The 21,526-nt window shown below is 35.6% G+C and overlaps 1 protein-coding gene across 1 annotated transcript in view; it reads right to left on the minus strand.

Annotated features, from left to right (window-relative positions):
* PTH2R (parathyroid hormone 2 receptor) overlaps positions 1 to 21,526 on the minus strand; it is an 83,876-nt gene that overhangs the window by 32,453 nt on the left and 29,897 nt on the right. Inside the window, exons 3-7 of the mRNA XM_053905413.1 lie at positions 18,723 to 18,833; positions 18,494 to 18,615; positions 10,006 to 10,103; positions 6,194 to 6,383; positions 4,857 to 5,010 (exon numbers count right to left, since the gene is read on the minus strand). Of these exons, the coding sequence (XP_053761388.1) occupies positions 4,857 to 5,010; positions 6,194 to 6,383; positions 10,006 to 10,103; positions 18,494 to 18,615; positions 18,723 to 18,833 (675 nt within the window). The remainder of the gene's footprint in view (positions 1 to 4,856; positions 5,011 to 6,193; positions 6,384 to 10,005; positions 10,104 to 18,493; positions 18,616 to 18,722; positions 18,834 to 21,526) is intronic.

Genomic DNA, 21,526 nt, shown 5'->3' on the forward strand with positions numbered 1-21,526 from the left:
ATCTCTTTAAGGAACTTAGAAGTGGCTCCATTATGATTTTTGCAGAATCGTTCTCAACTCTGAGGAGATTTGAAGCCAATACTGAATGAGCACATCTTTTTGTCAGGAAAATTGCAAAACCTTTGAAAGTCTTCCATTGTTACAAGGAAGAGTGTCTACTTCTGAAACTTTAGAAGAGCTACCTCCTCCTGAGATGGAATTGCTACAGGAAACAGAAGAATTTTTTTTAAGTATATTTTATTATTGGGGCGCCTGGGTGGCTCAGTCGGTGAAGCGTCCAACTTCACCTCAGGTCATGATCTCACAGATCGTGAGTTCGAGCCCCATGTCAGGCTCTGTGGTGACAGCTCAGAGCCTGGAGCCTGCTTCAGATTCTGTGTCTCCCTCTCTCTCTGCCCTTCCCCTGCTCATGCTCTCTCTCTCTCTCTCTCTCTCTCAAAAATAAATAAAAACATTTAAACAAAATTAAAAAATATATATATTATTACTAAATATATATAAAAATATATTTTATTATAATCCAAAAAATGCAGTAATGTACTGCAGGAAAGGACAGTCTGAAATAAAAGAGTTACAATAAAAAAGAAAATATGCTTACTGAATTAAATATTGCCAGTGGGCAGAAACTGTAGATCGAACTGGTGGAGATGAGGTGAAATCTTAAAACCAGATGAACCCACTGAGATAAACCTACATAATCGCTACAAACGGAAATCTAAACTTGACTATAATTTGTTTTCTTTTAAAGAGGTAATCATCCACATAATTTTAATTTTTTTAATGTTTACTCATTTCTGAGAGAGAGAGAGAGAGAGCGCCAGGGAGGAGCAGAGACAGAGAGAGGGAGACATAGAATCCGAAGCAGGCTCCAGACTCTAAGCTGCCAGTACAGAGCCCGACGTGGGGCTTGAACTCACAAACCATGAGATTGTGAACTGAGCTGAAGTCGGAAGCTTAACCAACTGAGCCACCCAGGCGCCCCTGTAATTTTAAATGGTTAGTAGTAAAACTTCAAATTACATCTAAAAACCTTGTTCTGTATCTTACATAAGGTAAGGCTAAAATACAGATCTTTTATTGACTCTGTTAAATGTAATTTTAAGACAATCTTCAGTAGAAATAATAAGGGAATTAAAAATCATGAAGGATGGGAGAAATGGCTTTTCTAGATTTTTAATTGTGTAAAGGTATCATTTGACTATCAAAAATAATTTTTGTGGAGAACAGGTCTTATAGATCAAATATTTTGAATATAATACATCTGATCAGAACAGGCAAACACAAAACAAAATGACCTACTGGTCAGACTGCATGTTTCTTGTGTAGTCTTTACGACATATCTCTGTATTTCAATTATATTTACTGCCAACTGGATAATCAAAAAATATTTGCTGAATTGACATCAGCTTATACAGACTATTCTCCTGATTATTTTCAGAGAATACAGAATATGAAAATATTCTACACGAAAGCTTGGCAAAAGAGACATGACTAATTGGTAGAACCAGGATAGGTGATCTTATATGATAATATGTACATCCTGGCACCTTATCTAACAGTTGAAAATTAAGAATGGTTGCTACTAGGGGCACCTGGGTGGCTCAGTCAGTTTAGTGTCTGACTTCAGCTCAGGTCATGATCTCACGGTTCGTGAGTTCGAGCCCCACATCGGGCTCTGTGCTGACAGCTCAGAACCTGGAGCCTGCTTCCAATTCTGTGTCTCCCTCTCTCTCGGTCCCTCTCCCCCTCATGCTCTGTCTCTTTCTCTCAAAAATAAATAAACATTAAAAAAATTTAAAAAAAAGAATGGTTGCTACTATAGAGGTAAATGACTACATTCAATAAGGATGAATGAATAAGACTGATACCTTTTCAATATAGAATTAAATATATAGAAAAATAATGCATGCATGAAAGAACAAAATGGAACCAAGAATAAAGCGCCCAGTTTATGAGAAAACTGAAGCAGGAATAGGAAAAATTACAAATGTGGTTGGTTGAAAGAAAAGAAATATAGTCATCATCAGAATTTGCCTTTACTCCTTGGTATACATCTTGTTTTGTGATGAAGATGTAAAACACAGTTATTTTAAACATTTGCCTTCAATTTACTAAAGGTCAGATATGGCATCTCTTCTTCTTTAGACTGTAATTTCCTTCCTTTCCAATTTATTCTTAAGAATCAGCAAAATCAATGTAAATGATAAAGCTGAACACATCACCATAATGTGAGCAATAATGTTCTGAGTATTATTTGGCCGAAGAGAGCTTAAAGTTATAATGACTGGGTCCAATGAGTAACATAGGAATCCAAGCAAGTTCTCTTCTCTAATGAAGCTCATAAGTCACATCATTGGAAGAAAGCACAAAATTGGATTCACTCTAAACTATTTCCAGCCAAGGATCCTGCAAAGCAGCTATAATGTGGTTGATCATTGTTTTTCTTATAGGAATTTAGAAAAATGAGTCAGAAATAAAAATGATATTTTCCAATCAGACTGTCAGGGCTAAGGGAAAAATAGTCTATTACTTAAATGGTCTTAGTCATTTACTTCATTAAATGGTAACTGCATTTAAGTATTGGAGAGAGATTCTTAAAAATATACACCTATAATTATATATGCCCTAGACTAGAGCATTTTTTTATTATATATTATTGAACAAGCAAGGCGAGTGACAATGAGGAGAGCATTTTGAGGGTTAGAGCATTTTTTTTTTTAAATGGAGTTGCAAAGAGAGTCAGAAGGTAGACTAAGTGGAGAACTGTAATTCTATAACGATTGGTTGTTAGTGTTTCAGACTGTGGTTAAGTGCACATGACATATCCATGTAAAATGTTTTTCAAAGAAAGTTTCCATGTGAAGCCTACTTGATTTCATGTTTGTTCTTAAACCATTTGATAAAAAGTTTTCAAGTAATGATGCTTCTCTACTGTAGTTATAATTCCAATGTCAAAGTTCTTGTGGACAATTGAATAAGAGTTGTAAAGGAAGGTATGAAATTCATACTTGCATGGAAGCTCACTGGACTGTTTTTTAAAATTCTGTTTTTTAAAATTTTTTTAATGTTTATTTATTTTGGAGAGAGACAGAGACAAAGACAGAGCATGAGTGAGAGGGAGAGGGGCACAGAGGAAGACACAGAATCCCAAGCAGGCTCCAGGCTCTGAGCTGTCAGCACAGAGCCCAACACGGGGCTCAAATTTACAAACTGCAAGATCTTGATCTGAGCCATAGTTGGAGGCGTAAGCAACTGAGCCACCTAGGTGCCCCTGACCAAATAAGAGTTAACGGGGGAGTTAACCATCAAACCAATAAGTAAACAGAGAAAAAAGAATTTATTATGTGTGACCAGTGGTGTTGAAATCCAAAATATAAAATGTAACTCAGACAAATGTTTTCTATCAACACCTTTACCAACTTCTAGTAATTATGTACGTACACAGATGTAATTTTGATTTGAAGGCAAACTGCCAAACACTATTGAGGAAATTTCCAAAGTACTCTAAAAAAATAAAATGCATCTTTTTTTTTTTTATTTTTAGTAACTGCTAGTCAAAGGGAGAGCTTTAAAACAGACAAGCTGCCTTCAGAAATAAAACTTTATTCACAACAATCATTTCATAATAAATGAAATTTTATAGTAAATAGACCCTTTGCTTTCTTAAATCTTATTCCTTAACTAGCAGGAAATTCAATATTCCTTACTTCACATTTTCAAATGTTAAAACAATATTAAGGCAAAACAAGCAAAGAAATATTCTTATTTTGCAGGAGGAAAAAAAAAAAGCCCTTCAAATGTAATCTTGAACCACCTAGTTAATTTTTTTCCAATGCCAAGCACCTCATAATCTGAATATTAAAACAGCAATTGAAGGACACCTGGGTGGTTCAGTCGATTAAGCATCCAACTCTTGATTTCGGCTCCGGTCATGATCTCACGGTTTGTGAGTTCAAGCCCCACATAGGGCTCTGCACTAACAGTGAGGAGCCTGCTTGGGATTCTCTCTCCCTCTATCTATGCCCCTCCCCCACTCTTTGTGTGTGTGTGTGTGTGTGTGTGTGTGTGTGTGTGTGTGTGTGTGTGTTCTCTCTCTCAAAATAAATAAGCTTTAAAAAAATAAAATAAAATAACAATTGAGATCTGCAATTGTTGATCATGAGGTTTCTTAATTGCAGCCACATAAGAGTTTTAAGTTCTCTTAAATTTGGACAAAAAAGCAACATCCTTTTCCCCATGTTATGTTGAGTTAGTGCCTAGTCCAGTCTAGTACTGATAAGGCATTTTTGGAATGTGAGCTGATTATCCTTTTTTTAAATTACATATGCATAAAGTAATTTGAATATTTTTTTCCAAAAGACATGATAAGTCCACATAATTAGCTTGTAATTCGTATCATTAAATGCAATGGAGATGCAATCTCATAAATTCCTTCCTGGAATTCTCACCAACTTACCAATGATGTATCAGTACAGCTTTGAAATTTAAAAATCAAAATATTTAGAATGAAATCATTGCTAAATCAGGACATTGACATAAGACATTAGCATAGCAGTTCTAAATGTCTATGGCTAACAATGTGGTCTTTTATATTCCTGCCAAAGAATTCTCTCAAGAATCCGGCCTAAGAACACCAACCATAAGTTAAACACGAAAAGTTTCTTACCACTGAGGGGCTTACAGACTTGATCTTAATAACTTTCCCCAATGAACAATGGAAGAGAAAAAAGGAGGTATAAAGATAAAATGGGGAGAGATTTCAGGAAAATGGCTGAAAGTATGCTAAGGATAGGCTTAACAGAAAGTCCTCAAATCTACAATCCAGTTTAAAGGGAAAGGAGACATAAATACCTTACCCCAGCCTATCAAGGTGAAGCCCCACAGGTATTTGGTGTCCGAAAAGAATGCCACAAAGATTAGACTATGCAGGTAGAGACCTTCCACCAAGATCCAATAGTAATTTGTAGCCAAGAAGTAAATAAACATCACAACAGCAATCTTGCACCCAATCTGTTACAAATAAACCAGAATTGTATCATATTAGAACCCTAAACTGTGCTAGATGCAATATCAGACCACCAAAAAGCAGTTCTCCATTTCTTTTTTATAATCTATTTCCTGTGTCTAGGAAAGCCAAGACTGCTGGAAGAGAGAACAAAGTTATTTTAAGACCGCATCTCTAAGACTATGGGCTTGATTCTATTGTTTTAAAATAAGATTAGAAGTTACCAAAAAATCACTTTTCCTTAATTTCTCCTGTTTATCAAAATAAGACTTAATCATCAGAAAAAATTAGGAAAGTACAGAAGAGCATAAAGAAGAAATATTATCCATTATTCTACCATAAGTTTATTTTATTCTTGTCTTTTTTATGCCCCAGAAGTCAATGGCTAAAACAATAAACATTTAATACATCTTATGATTCTATGGACTGACTACGTGATTCTGCTGATCTGGGCCAGGTTCAGCTAATCCTGGCTGGGCTCACTCACAGAGCTCTACCCTCGACTGTCACACTACCACGTCTACTTCATCCTATTGGATAAAACAAGTCACAAAGCCAGCCCAGAATCAGAATCAGGAGGACCTACAAAGTTACAGGGCAAAGGCCAAAGATACAGAAAAGGTATCAATTCATACCATCAAGGCATATAAACTAGTATCCTTGATTTCCAGATATATTGCATCCGTGATCTAATTAACTGAATTATTGTGTGATATATTGTGTGATTCTGGTCACTAAATAACCCCAGGACATTTGAGAACAGAATCAAGTACTCTGTTGCCTTATATTTGAACAAGTCTTTGAGTCTACAATAAAGAAACTAAATGTTGTGGGCTTTTAAATCCCACACTTCTGGTTTTACAAGTGGGCTTTTTACTTTTGAAAGCCATGTATGGCTAGAAGCCATACACCAAATGCACTCCAGTGATGTGATTTTTGACGTTTCCATGCCAGAATGTTCTGGAGGAAAGAGCCCAAACACTTTTAATAGTCTAAGATGATGAGTAACTAGGTGTGAAGCTTGAGGACAGAACTGAGGTAGTAAACATTATACAAATTGGTCATCTATTTTTGTTAACTCAGAGATGAGATCAGCCCAAACAAGTTAATATTTAGTGGACTGTAAAATGTAACGTATCTATAACGTTACATGAATCAGTAATGAGAGAAAATGGTGAAAACACTTACATACTGTGACTTGTCCACAGAAGGCACTTCCATGGAACTCTGCAGGTCACCCTGCATTACCAGAGACTGCAGCTCCTTTACTCCTATGTGAGTATGGACCACTTTGTCCTTGACAAAGATGCTTACGGCTCTCAGCATGAAAGACACAAACAGGTGCATGTGGATATAGTTCCTAGTGCAATGTAATCGTCTATGGAAAAAAAAATATTCAGTACTTCGATTTGGATGAAATTAGAAATGGGGAAAGAAAATACATAAATGAGCCCACACTCCTCCACAAAAGGACAAAATATAGTACGCGTGAACAAAGACAGAAACCCATTACTATATATTCCCAATAGAAACAACTGGGATCAGAAACTAAAATGTAACTTTTTGAGATAATAATTTCAAATTTATCCTGATCTGCTACCATGTTTCTTCTGATCTGGCAGTTAATTATTATACTATATTATACTGTAGCCTTATACTAAACTATATATTAAAGTAATAAATGGTTAATGAAGAACCATTTTGAAAAGGGATAAATATTAACAGTGGAACTTTCACATTTTCAATACATTCTCTGTAAGAAAAAGTAAAATATTTTGCTAGCATTACACAACTTTATTTCCAAGTAATGTTAAAGAGTAAACAAGCTTACTTTAATAGAAAAAGCTTTGAGTTCATAAAAGAATCTTAGACACAAGTCATAACATACTTAGAAGTAGGTACAGTACTACTAATTTCCTTTGCAAAAAGCTAACTCCAAAAGAGACCTTTTTTTTTAAGTTTGATGGAAAAAAAAAAAAAACCAACACTTAGGAAGGGATGTATAATCTGGCTCAGCTCTACCATTGCTTGACTGTGAGACAGTACAATCTCCCTGTACAATGGACACAATCCTACTTCTCTTACAGAAAGGACAAAGTACACAAAGGTAAGGTAGCAAGAAATTTTTAATCCAATAACATATTGTTATATTTCATAACATAGGAGGGGGTAGGCCAAATAAGAATGAGCTAAATTTAGACATTTTGGAAGTGTTTTATTAGTATGTTAGGGACATGTATGCATGTCCATTCTGCCCAGATAGTCCTCCTCACTGATTCTTTTGGGGGAGTTTGTTCACAAGCAAGTGGGATTTGACCAGATAGGTTTTCAGGTGTCTGTAGAAACCATTGACTGAGAATAGTGCCATCAGAGTGTATAAATAGGTATTGACTTTTAGAAGACTCAACATGATTTACTATCCTATAAAAAAGTACTTTGTTTTGTGAGACAGAGTTTCTCAAATTTTTGTATACCATTCTGCTATACAGTACAGTAACTGTATAAAAAGTACTATCTAGAAAGAATTTGTTAAATAGAGTGATAAATTACCATGTAAATTGAAGAATTACTACTTAGTGATTTGTATCCTCCCGAAATTCTATGTAGCTTTTTTTTCTCATAAATATTCACCTATTATTCTAAACAACCAGAGCTACACTTAGTATAATGGAATGGACTCTGGATAGGAGTTGGAAGATGAAGGTTCTGTTTCCAACTGGACCACCTGTGACCTTGTGACCTTGGACACTGAGCTTCAGTTACTTGGTCTCTAAAATGGGATAATACCGCCAAGCCAATTTCACAAGACTGTTTTGAGAACCCCTTCATAATTTTACAGATCTGATTGTGTTCCCTTTCTACTTTAAAATTTTCATTAGCTCCGTATTCTCTCCCCTTACAAGACAAAACTCAAAGCCTTTGACAAGGGCCTACAAAACCCAGTGCCACTAAATCTGGTTTCTTCCTGGCCATTGCTACCTGGCCACTTCTCCCTATGAATCAAATGCTGCCTTCACATTGGACTCTTTTATGTTCCCAGCATCTACTCTGCTCCTTCCTGTCTCTGAGTTTTGCACATTCCGTTCCCATCTTCTGGAATGTTCTGAATTCCTTCTCATCATTGCAATATCAGTTCACATGTCAGTTGTTCTGGGAAGTCTCTCTCTGTCATCTAGTCAGTTTTGGACTAGCTTCTTGGTGTTCCCAATACCCTTTATAAAAACTTGTATTATAGTATTAACATTATTTGATTTGATAATCATTTAATGAGTCAGTCTCTCTCAATGGTGTATATACTCCTTTTCCAGTCTGCAACATATCTTAACTTGTCCTCCATCAGTACTAAAAAGAGTCTATCGTATGGTAGAGGAAAATGCTTGTTGAGTAGATGGACTAGTGAATCAATAAAGAAAAAGTTTTGAAAATGTAAACTATACTACCATAATAGGAGTAATCATTTTAGAAGTAGTTGGAATATTAAACTAGTCATTTATTCATTAATTCAACAAATATTTACTAAGCACCACTACATATCAAGTACATTGCAGCTACTAAGAATGCTACATTGAGCAAACAAAAAAAAAATTAATGCTCTTATGTAGCTTTACATTCTAGAGGAAGAGATAAATAAAAAGATAAGTAAAACATCAGATAGTACATTAGATAATGATAAATCAAAAGAGAAAGACAAAACAGGAAATACATATGAGAAGTTTCAAGGAAGGGGGATTGTAAGATGGTCAGAAACAAAACGTAAAACATTTTGTTTTTTAAATATGTCATCTACCCTCATCTCTTTTCCCACACACAACTTAGCACTAAATTCTTAAAATCGTATTGTCTTAATGAATGTACCTCAAAACCTTCCATTTCTAGCCAATCCTCAAAGCCACTGCTGTTGGCCAGGCCACAATCTTCTTGTCCGGAGTTATTCTGACAGCCTCTTCCAAATGAGCTTCCTATCTTGCTTCCCACCAACTCACCCTCCACCTTACAAGTGACCTTTCATGTCACTCTTCGGCTTAAAATTCTTCAATGGCTCCTCATTGGTCTTTGGATAAAGTTCAAATTTCTTCATATAACCTTCAGGACTCAAAACATCCTTAACCATGCTTACCTCTCCTGTCTCACTCACTGCCCATCACTTATCTACACCACAACTCTGAATTCTCAAATATTCCATGCTTTTCTTGATATAATCTTTTCTTGATATAAACTCTGTTCCCCAATGGTCCTTTTTGGTTAAATCTTATTTATACTCCTGTGTCTTTTGAGATTTCACTTCATTTGGGAGGTCTTTCCTCCTCTTCTTACTCTGCCCTCCCAAATTACCATCCACCACCTGAATCATAGCACTTCTCACACTGTATACTAGTTGTTTTCTCAGCTACTTGAGTCACAAACTAGCTGCAAACATCATGAGTATACCTTTCTCATACATGCTGTGCACTGTTTAATCTCCATCCTGGTGCTCAAAATTTTGTATTGATTTAGATTAAGTTTAATTGAATCGGGCAAAAGTCTCAGTGGATAAAAAATAAACCACAACAGAAGCAATAAATATGATTATTTTATATATCTCATCAGATAATTTGGGAAATCATTTTAAATGAATTTCTGTCCAATGGCACCAAAATCATTTGGGAAAAATGAAGTCTTTGCACCAGGAATGAAAATTTTTGTAACTCATTCTGCTCCACTTTGCATGCATCACTTTGCAAACAATACACTGTCCTGCAGATCTGTTGGCTTACTGGTTCCATACTGCTTTGATGCTTTTAAAGATTTTTTTAGTTTTTAAACAATAACAAAAACGAAAACCCTGAATTTCCTCATAAAAATAAATCTTCAAAGCCAAATGATATCATAACACTAGGCTGAATTCAAAAACTTGCACTGAGAAAAATATTTGGGGGCAGAAATTTTGACACCTTTACATCTTCTATACATAGGAAACAGAACCTGTCCCTTCACGGAAAAAGGGGTAAGGGATCACTCACCTGAAGTAACCAATGATGAGAATAGCCACAGCCAAGGAACTGAAGGAGACAGAATATCCAATTGTGTACATGACATAGAGGCGTTCGAAGAATTCTTGCTGAAGGGGAAGAGATTTAATTAGAAAAACAGGTTTCAACAAATAAGTAGATGTGCATAAACTTAAGAATCATGTCTTCCCCTGTTTACAGACAGGCAATGTGTTATCCCATTTACAGAACATTGATTATTCATCTGGTCTTTCTTTTACTTCCTAAATTTAAGTCAGAGTTAAAGATATAATAATCTTTGACATTTCTTGCTTAATTGAGGCAAAATTAAATGTTGCAGTATTTACTTCATGAATTTTTGTGCTGTCCACTTTAATTAGTGGAGCTGTATACCTCATGTGATATTTGAAGTAAACAAAACACATATTACATGGCTATTTTAAGAGGAAACTGGTAAAAATGATGTCATTTTTGGAATACTATTTCTAGCTTTCTTTAAGTTTTTATTGAGCTGTCATTTACATAAAATACAGATCTCAAATGAACTGTTTGATGGGTTTGACAAACCAGCTGTGCTGTGCCCCTTGAGAGTCCAGAAACCCACCCACCATTCATCCCCTTGTAACTACTGTTCCAATTTCTGTCATTGCAAATTGGCATCATCTGTTCATGTACTTCATGTATTTTTTGACCGTTCTTAGACTAAGAATTAAATAGTATATACTGTTTTTGTCAACATACTGTTTTTTATATTCACCAATATTGTTACATGAATCAATGATCCATTCCTTTTTAATTTTTTTAAATGATTATAAATTCACAAAAACTGGAAAAGATAGTAAAAAACGTCCAATGTATCCTTCACTCAGTATCCCCCAGTGGTTACATCTTAACATAATTATACTAAAATATCAAAGGCAGAAATTTGATATGGTGCAATGTGTGGGTTTATAATTCTACATCATTTTACCACATATGTAAATTTTTGTAACCAGCAATGCAATCAAGATACAGAACTATTCTACCACCACAGAGTGGGGTCCCTTAAAGTCACATTTACCCCCCTCTTCCCCAGCATCCCTGACACCTAGCAACCATTAATCTGTTTTCTACCTTTATAATTTTGTCATTTCAGGGGCGTCTGGGTGGCTCAGTCGGTTAAGCCTCCGACTTCGGCTCGGGTCATGATCTCACGGTCTGTGAGTTCAAGCCCCAGTTCAGGCTCTGTGCTGACAGCTTAGAGCCTAGAGCCTGCTTCAGATTCTGTGTCTCCCTCTCTCTCTGCCCCTCCCCAACTCGTGCTCTGTCTGTCTCTCTCTCTCAAAAATAAATATTTAAAAAATTTTAAGTTTAAAAAATTTTGTAATTCCACGAATGTTATAGAAATAGAATCATACAGTGTGAGACCTTTTGAGATTGTTTTTTTCACTCAGAGTAATGACCTCAAGATCCATTCAAGCTGTTGCATATATCAAGTTTGTTCTTTCTTATGCCAAATAGTATTTTATGGTACATATGTAACCTGTGTATAGCATTATATTTGAAATGTTCCAAACTTTGTAAACAGCATACATTTGGATCATGTTTTTTAATAGATTTCTTCAATCTCTGTTAATTGGTATATTTAAACCATTTTTCAAATATAATATTGATATGTTAAGGCTAAGTCCATTATTTTATTTTTTTGTTTTCTGTTGTTCTATTTTTCATTTCTCTGTTTTATTTTTCCTACCACGCTGTGGGGTTACTTGAAAATTTTGTAGAATTCCATTTTGATGTCTCCTTTTGTTGTAGGTATTACTGTGTACAGTTTAATGTGGAACTTTTGATTATTGAATGGTTACCTTTCTTCTTTTCTAATTAAGCATTGAAAGCTATAAAAAAGCACTGTTTTTACTGTTTCCCCCAATTTTTTATATATTCAGCTTTGATAATTATTCAGTTTAAACTTTTGCCATGGGTCACATATTTCCAACACATATTGTCAACTGCCTACATATTTTATTTTAATTGAATTCAATTAGTTCTTTTGTGTTGAGAAAATAGACTCTGTATGATTTTAATCTTGAGATTTATTGACACTTGAACCTTTGGTGTATAATTTAAAAGAATGTGAATTTTGTAGTGTTTGGCTATTGTATTCTATAAATGTCATTTTAATCAAATTATTTGAAAGATATTCTATGGAAGTTTTTACCTAATTGTTTTACCAGTTACTGACAGAATGGCATTTTTATAAATTCCAGTATGATAGGATTTGATGATGTCTCCCTTTAGCTTTGACAATTTTTGTTTTATGAAGCCCTTAGATGCATGCATATTTAGGATTGTTATTTCCTCCTGGCAAATGGATTCTTTTATCATTCTTATATGTCCTTCCACATAGATAATACTTCTTAAAGTCTACTTAGTCACACTCTTAAATATGGAGAATAAACAGAGGGTTACTGGAGGGATTTGGGGAGGGGGGATGGGCTAAATGGGTAAGGGGCATTAAGGGACCTACCCCTGAAATCCTTGTTGCACTATATGCTAACTAATTTGGATATAAATTTAAAAAATAAAATAAAATAAATAAAAAAAATGTGCCTGAAAAAAACCCTGACTATAAACACATTCAGCATGAATTTGTGCTGGGTCTTTACCCATAGATATGTGTCAACCATTTGGGAGGCTACAAGGTCAAATGCAGAGTGAGGAGAAAAGAACCTTTAAAAACAAATAAAATTTTGGGGCGCCTGGGTGGCTCAGTCGGTTAAGCGGCCGACTTCAGCTCAGGTCATGATCTCGCGGTCTGTGAGTTCGAGCCCCGCGTCGGGCTCTGTGCTGACGGCTCAGAGCCTGGAGCCTGTTTCAGAGTCTGTGTCTCCCTCTCTCTGACCCTCCCCCATTCATGCTCTGTCTCTCTCTCTGTCTCAAAAATAAATAAACATTAAAAAAAAATAAATAAGTAAAATACAATTTTGTTTGGTTAAAAAAAAAAAAAGTCTAGTTAGTCACACCAACTCTCTTATGCTTAAGGTATGCTCTGCATATAACTTATCCCCCCTTTTGATATCAACAAATCTATTATCTTCACATTCATCTGTATCTTTCTATTTAGAGTACATTTCTTTAAGACTGTATATAATTAAGCCATACTTTTATTACCCATTCTGCCTTTTAAGTGACTGTTTACTTCATTTACATTGAATACAATCATTGCTAAGGTTGGGTTTAAATATAACACATTGGTATTTGCATTCTGGATGTCTTACCTTTTCTTCGTTCCTCTATACCTACTTCCTTACCTTCCATTTGGGGAGCGGGGGTCCAATTATTTCTTAAAACTGCACTTGTGTTATTTTTTAGCAATTATGCATCCGGAACTCATCAGAGCCTACATTACATAATATTGAACTATCTCACAAACTAAAGTTTCCAATTGTACACTCAATTTTGCTTCCCAGACTATGTCCCTTTTAGATTTTGTCTACATAATTTATAAACCCTAATAAGAGACTATTATGTTTGCCTTAAGCAGTCAATAGACTTTTAAATGAATTAAATTATAGATACAGATATAAAGATTAGATATAAAACAGCAATAAATAATGATAAGAATAGTTTTGTTTATTGATTTAGTCTGTCATTTTTAAAAAAAAATTTTTAATGTTTATTTATTTTTGAGAGAGAGAGAGAGAGAGCAAGTTGGGGAGGGGCAGAGAGAGGGAGACACAGAATCTGAAGCAGGCTCCAGGCTCTTAGCTGTCAGCACAGAGCCCGACATGAGGCTCAAACTCATGAGCTGTGAGATCATGACCTGAGCCAAAGTCAGACGCCTAACCAACTGAGCTACCCAGGTACCCCTAGTCTGTCATTTTTATCCACATTATACCCATTCCAGTACCTCTCATTCCTTCCTACCTATCTATGCTCCCGTCTGGTAAAGTTCTCTTTACCCTAGAGAACTTTCTTGATTATTTCCTATACTGAAGGTATGAGAAAGATTCTCTCATATTTTTTGTCTGCAACGTATCATTTTCTTACTTTTATCTTAATGCATATGATCACTTTAAAGATGTTATCCCATTGTATTCTGGCCTCCATTGTTTCTGACTAAAAGGCAGGCATCTTTTTTATTGCTATTCCCTTGGATATAATGTGCCATGTTTCTTTTTCTGCTTTTAAGATTTTCTTTTTTTTTTTAAGTTTACTTATTTATTTTGAGAGAGAGAGAGAGTGCAAGTGGAGGAGGAGTAGAAAGAGGGAGAGAGAGAGAATCCCAAGCAGGCTCCACACTGTCAGCACAGAGCTCGACTCAAAGCTCAAAGTAATGATCCCCTGAGATCATGATCTGAGCCAAAATCAAGAGCCTGACGCTTAACCTATTGAGCCACCCCGGCGCCCCTAAGTGCATTGATCCTTTACCACGCTGTATCCAGTATGTTGTTGAATATCAAATGAATTCATTTTTGAACTGAATACTTCAATTTTAGAATTTGTTATTTTTTTAAGTTTTTATTTATCTGATTTTTCCATCTGTTATGTACCTTTTTCACTAAATCATCTAACATATTTCTAATAGTTATTATTAAGTACTCATCTGCAAATTCCAACATCTGGATCATCTGGGGTTTTTTTCAGCTGTTATTTTTACTAGAGATTTTGGGTTCCTGCCTTATAATTTGTGTTACATTCCAGGCCCCATAAGCAACTGAATAACAGGGACTAAAGTATATGATGGTAACAGCCTGAAAAGCAGGCCTCTTCCTCTGTCAGGGTTCTTTAGGGAGGCTGAGTTACTCTGTTGCTAAGCTGAGTTGAGCTCTGTTGTAGTTTTTTGTTTTATGTTTTTTGTGATTCCTTTTATCCTGGTTTTAGGTTTTGAGAGCAGAATCAAGACTCCTTCAGCAGACCTGGAGATCTTAGCACCAGCAGCCTCTAGTGGCCATTATATGGATTTTAGCACACTTGACATTTTCCAAGCCACAGAACTTGTGCAGCTATTTGAACCATCCGTCAGCATTTTGAGTTGCTAGCGATCTTGCTTTGCTCTCCTGCCCTTCCCTGGCATATGGGCTGTACAATTATGCATCTAGTGAAGGCCCCACGGGGCCTCTGTTCTGTCCTATGCCTTTGGCTAACTGCTGCCTCTCATTCTGAGAGCCCTATACACTCTTAGGGGATTTCTTTTAGCCCACTTGTGCTACCCCCAGCCTTTGGCACACGGCCTCCACACACTCAGTGAAGCCCCATGGGAAACAACTGGTTGGTGGGTGAAAGCTCACTGTGAATGTGGCTCACTTCTTGGAAATCTAAGCCCTCGTGCCAACCCTTGTCTGTTAAAAGTTGGTTTAAAAGCCTGGCTCTTTTCTTTCTGTTCCCTTCGATGGTGTGGTTGTTCCTCTTCTGCTACAAACCCAGCGATAAACAGCAGTCACAGGTCTCTTATAGGAAGGGCTTTCCCACTTGCAGAATTAGGATCATTTAGAGTTCTTGGCATCCGTAGCTCATCATGAGTTATTACAAATTAACAATTTTGCATCTTATTCAATCTATTCTTACATCCTACAGCTTCCTACATCCTAACTGGAAACAAAAGATTTTGCCTCTTGTTCCTTTTTAAAAATGTTTACTACATTTTATTATCAATTAATAAAATATTAAAACCTTGTATAGAAAATATTTGGATAATGTGTAAAATATAAAAGAGAGGGGAGGAAAAATCTCCTGAATTCCTACCAACCAAAAAGAAGCATTGTATTTTGTGTATTTCTTTTCATTCTATCTCCATGAAGCATTTTCTATTGTTTTGAACATCTACATTCTTAATATACATACAACTTTATTACCTGTTTTTTTTTTTCTGTGAACTGTATAACAAAGGCACTTCCTAAGGCCACAAAGTCTTTACAAAAAACATTTATATAAGCTTATTTAACCTTCTCTGGAAGGTGCTTCACTGAAAACTTATATTCCTCAGAATATTCACTATAATAATTAGTGGTTCAATGAACATTTTGTCCATTCAATTCCCCCCAGTCCAAATCTTTATACTCGAACCTTAGACATAACATTATAAGATGAAAGGTTATGACCACTTTGAAGTGTTTTTCATATATATTGCTAAATTGCTTTCCAGAAGTTCATTTAGCCTTTAGAAATGAGATGTATTATGTGGTAATTTTTAGAGTATACTACTATTTTAAGTATAATACTCTCAAAAATTTAATAACCTTATGGCTTATCGTAAGAGTTCCTTCCCATCTTTTTATTAATAGTAACTGTCTCATTTTGTCAAGCCAACAATAAGGAAATTATTTAAGGAACAAAACAACAGCTGTGTAAAATATCTTCATCTTATTTTCCCCAATAAAGGTGTTTATTCTTAATGCACACTCTTTTGGTTTTGACTTCTTATTCCTTATACAAAAGCTCTCCTTACAACTATTAAGAATTAATACCTCATAAATAAGTAATATCACTTTGCCCTAGAGTATATCAAAACTTCAGGAGATATCCAGTTTTCTTAGTAGGGGATATTTAGTTTTCTTAAGTTTTCTCAAATTATTGCTTAAAGGTTGTAAACAATAGAAAACACTCTTTATCTTTTTAATTGAGATAAAATTATTTATGCTAACAAAATTCATCAAAATTTTTAGTTAATTTTTAAGCTTATTTTTTATTTATTTTGAGAGAGATAGCAATCAGGGTGGAACAGAGAGACAGGGAGACAGAATCCCAAGCAGGCTCCCCACTGTCAGTGCAGAGCACAACATGAGGCTCGAACTCACAAACCATGGAGATCACTCCCTAAGCCAAAATCAAGAGTTGGATGCTTACCTGACCGAGCCACCCAAGTGCTCCTCAGTTAATTTTTAGATCATTTTCACATGAACTAGTACATAGTTGGGTGTATTACCATCCTTGGCTACTTTGATTGTTGGAATATATAGTAATCACAAAGAGTAGTTGTAAGAGTAGAGTTCAGTGTAAATAAAACCATGATTTAACTGAATGGCCATTTAAAAGCTGTGGAAGATTTGCATCATCATTTAATGCACAAACAAATTCATCACAGTAAACACTGTTTACTTGTGTCAGTGAAATTAAAATTATTTTGAAGCATTTAATATTAACTCATTGTTAGTTTTAGCTCCATAGTGGAATACATCATCTCCTCACATTGACTAATTTTATGCAAGAAGCTTGTCAACAATGAAATATAAAGCTGAAGTTCTTTCAGGAACTTACTAGAGTTCATTAAGGTGATAGCACTATGTGTCAGAAAAGAAGAAAGTTAAGAAAGGAAATCCTAGTAGTGCAAAATCAAAGACATCTTCAACTCACCGCTTCCCTTACTGCTCTCCCTACTCACCACCCCCAACTAAAAAAAAAAAATGAAGCATAAAGAAAAATGTCTAATGCTGGCAGTTTATGTATTATAGACTGTTCTCAGGTCCACCACAGAAATAATTTATACATCCATTTATCATATTCACTCCTAACATCATATGCATATACGTCAAGAATTTTACCTACGAGGGCTGAGTGATAGGAATTTAAGCACAACTTTTAAAGCATATATATCACTTAAAATTGATTATCTAGAAGTTTCCAAAGTTTACATATGATTGCTGTACTGTAAACAGCACTGATGAGAAATCTGGAGAACAGGATTCCACTTTAGATCCTGTCATCAGCGAGCTGGGTCAATCTAACACCCAAAGTCTCTGCTTCTGAGTTGACTCACGTGTAAAATTAAGGTGTCGTCTGGCAGACCTATAGGATGCCCTTGCTGCTCCGTAATTCTACAACTCTAATCTTTCATATACTAATGAAATCACCTACTGGCTAATATTATGAAATGAAAAATACATCTTAAAAATACAAATCTCCTTCAGGAATATAGAGTGAAATGAGATGGAACCATTCATAGGTAACAAAACAAGTCATGAATCCTGCTGCTGACTACCTATCTCAATTTTTACACATAATATAATGTAATATAGCATAATACAATATAATATAAACATAATGTGCTATAACATAATAGACATCGACACATATTTATTAATATATATGCCTGTATCTCAGCCAGATAACTCTAGCCTAAAGAAAATACAGATTGTTTTAGGTCCTACACCTTTCCTTAACTAGATATCTAAAAAGATTCCAAACTTACTTTTATCTTTTATAATCTTTTTGTCCCAGAATAAAAAGGTTTTTACATATAGTAGTTGACAACCAAGAACTGCATAAAAATATTATTCTGTTTTCCCTTAGGGGTTTGCAAATACAAAAATATGATTACCTTTCCCTTTTTTTTTAAGTTTATTTATTTTGATAGTATGGGGAGGAACAGACAGAGAGGATCCCAAGCACACTGACAGCGTGGAGCCAGACACAGGGCTCAAACTTAAAAACCGTGAGATCATGACCTGAGCCGAAATCATCAGATCCCTAACCCACCCAGGCACCCAGGCACCCAGCCACCCAGGCACCCCAATATCATTACCTTTCCTATGCTGATATCTGGCTGCAGAAAGCGAAGGCACTCTGAATAATTAGCCCATGTTTTATTTAAACTGTACATAAAATCCCACGTCCCATTGGGGTTACAGTGTCGGAAAGCAACTCCTGTAAAGACACGAAGAAAAACATTGAGATTGCTCAGTTCCCTTGGCATCCATTAGGGTAAAAGTACATTTCTATTCCAAATTAATCATTGCAGAAAAATTTAATACCTTTATGATTGAAGTCATAAATATAAGGAGGGCATGGGACAGCCAATATTTTCCCCACTGTTCCTCTGGGCCAACAAATGAGTCCATCCCATTCTGGGAAACAATTTCCCTCTAATAAAGGAAAAAATTAAAAAGCAAATAAACAAAAATGCAATTGGAACCAGACACTAAATGCACTCAAAATACCTGCAGTAAAATGTAAAACAAATCAGTAGTTGTGAAACTAGGTGCAAATGTCCTAAGATTCATCCACACAGCCTCCTTAAAGGTCCACTAATAAGAACATTTGGTTTGCATAAATTAAAAATATTTTAGTGATTCCAGTATATATGAGTTATAGCAATTACTATATATAAGAAACATTGGAATTCATTGTGAACAGCTTCTATAGTTGTAGCTACATTTTTTTACCCTAGATTTTAAAAAATTGATGTTAAAAAATATGATATATGAAACAGATTGAGCTTCACAGATAAGCTCCAAGATTTGGATTTGCCTTTTTACCAGTGATCCTTTTTTTTTTTTTTACCAATAATTCTAGACATTTGTTTAAGTCTAACACTCATCTTAAACAAAATTCTCACAAAATCTACTTTCTTCAAGAATCAAGTATAAAGATACAGAATGGGGCAGTGGGGCGGGGGGGGGGGGGGGGAGGGGATTGAATGGACAAAATGCATCCAGAACCCAATCACTTCTCACAATCTCCATTGTCACACCCATGGTCTAAACTTGTCAAGCCATGATATTTACACAGAACAACCTAAAACTTGGAAACTCCTGGGGCACCTGCATGATTCAGTCAGTCAAGCGTCCAACTCCAGATTTTGGTTCACGTCATGATCTTACAGTTGGTGAGATCAAGTCCTACGTCAGTTTGTGCTAACAGTGTGGAGCCTGCTTGGGATTCTCTCTCTCCCTCTTTCTCTGCCTCTCTTTCTCTCTCTCTCAAAATAAATAAATAAACTTAAAAAAAATGAAATGAAATTTGGAGACTCCAACTTTCTCTTTTCAGTTCTATAGTTACCCACAACACAATATAACCGCACATTAGTGAAGTCAAACTGGGATCAATATTTGGAGTTTTGCTTTTAACTATTTGAATCATTTTATAACTAGGTTTTTGCATTTCCATTTTCTTTTCTTTCATACACATGAGGAAAATACTTGTTCTCTTTCTATTACAATTTTTTTCATAAGTAAAGCAGACAATAGTGTATATATGTGAGTGTGTGTGTGTGTGTGTGTGTGTGTGTGTGTATACACATACATATATACATCACCTAGAATTGACACTTGCTAATAGTTTACCGTATTTATTTCATCTAATTTATTTTTTGCTATGGTATTTTAATGTAAATTGCAGACAGCATAACAGCTGACTACTAAATATTTTAATATGCATCTCAAACTTTAAGAGAATTTAAAAATTGAAATTTCTTAAATTAGCTAGTGAATTCAAAATGCCATTCTAGTTTTTTACACATAAATTGAAGAAATTTTTCATTGAAACATAAATCTGGCTTCCAGATTCGTTCTTCCTCTCCTTTCAGTTATTCACAAAACAGGCCAAAATCTTCCAAAAGGCTTCCCATCTCACTCCCAGCAGAAGCCAAGTCTTATAAAGACATTAAAGACTTATAAAGACATTATAAATGTTTGAAAGCCCCTCAAGATCCCACTATTTATTTATCTCAGCTAAAGTCCTCCTGCTCTCCTCTCAGTTCAATTCCCCCATGGCCTCAACACTTATCACCCTCCATCCTACAGACTTTTACTCACATTGTTACTTCTGAATAAACTTTCCCCATTTAGAATTACATTCAAAACATTCCTTATCCTCTTTCCTGCTATATTTTTACCTGAGCTGTCATTGCTTTCCAATATTAAGTGTTATTTTAGTATTGGTTTCTGAAACCACAGGGACCCTGAAGGTGGGGAATTCTGTTTTATTCCACGCATTAGCCACCCAGCACTTGACATGGACTTGATAAAGTCAGTCAGTGCCAACACTGTGTTCTTCAGGGCTCCTCTCCATTACCTGTGTGGGAACTTCCAAGAAGAGAACATATCCTCCATTTCAAAATAAGAGTACTTTTAATGAGTGCTGTATTCATTTTTCTATTGCTACCAAAATAAATTACCACAAGCGTAATGGCTTCAAATAACCCAAACTTACTATCTCACTATTTCTTGAAGTCAGAAGTCCAGTGAGTTCAACTAGGACTGAGCTCCCCCTTTCCTTGCTGGCTATCAGCTTCTAGCAGCCACTTGCATTCCTTGGTCATGACCCCTTCCTCCATCTTCAAAGTCAGGAGGCAGGTCAAACTCTTCTCACATTTCAAGTGTCTCCTCCACTCTCCTTTTCCCTTACTTATTTGCCCACCTTCTCCTGCCACTTTGAAGAAGTCATGAGATTACATTGAGCCCATCCAGATAATCCAGGATAATCTCCCTATTTTTAAGGCCCGTAACCATAATCCCACCTGCAATGCCCTTGTGCCATGTAATATAGCACACACAGCCATAACACCAGATATTAGGGTATGGACATCTTTGGGCACCCTTATTCTGCTACTACAGGTACTATCCATTATAACTCTCTCAATTTTTCAGTTACCAGTTGCACTAACTGTAGCTGAGGAATTTTGTTCTAGCTAATGTTCATGATATCAACTTGTTTGTTCAGTTTTGAATAGTCATGCAAACACTGATCTGTACAGAAAAGAATCCAGCATAAACCTGAAATTATCTTCTTAGTGTCCTCCATATCACATGGAAACAAATGACTTGATTTGCTTTGG

The sequence above is a fragment of the Panthera pardus genome, unplaced genomic scaffold (genome assembly GCF_024362965.1).
Source record: "Panthera pardus isolate Hobbes unplaced genomic scaffold, ASM2436296v1 HiC_scaffold_10, whole genome shotgun sequence".
Classification (NCBI taxonomy): Eukaryota; Metazoa; Chordata; class Mammalia; order Carnivora; family Felidae; genus Panthera; species Panthera pardus.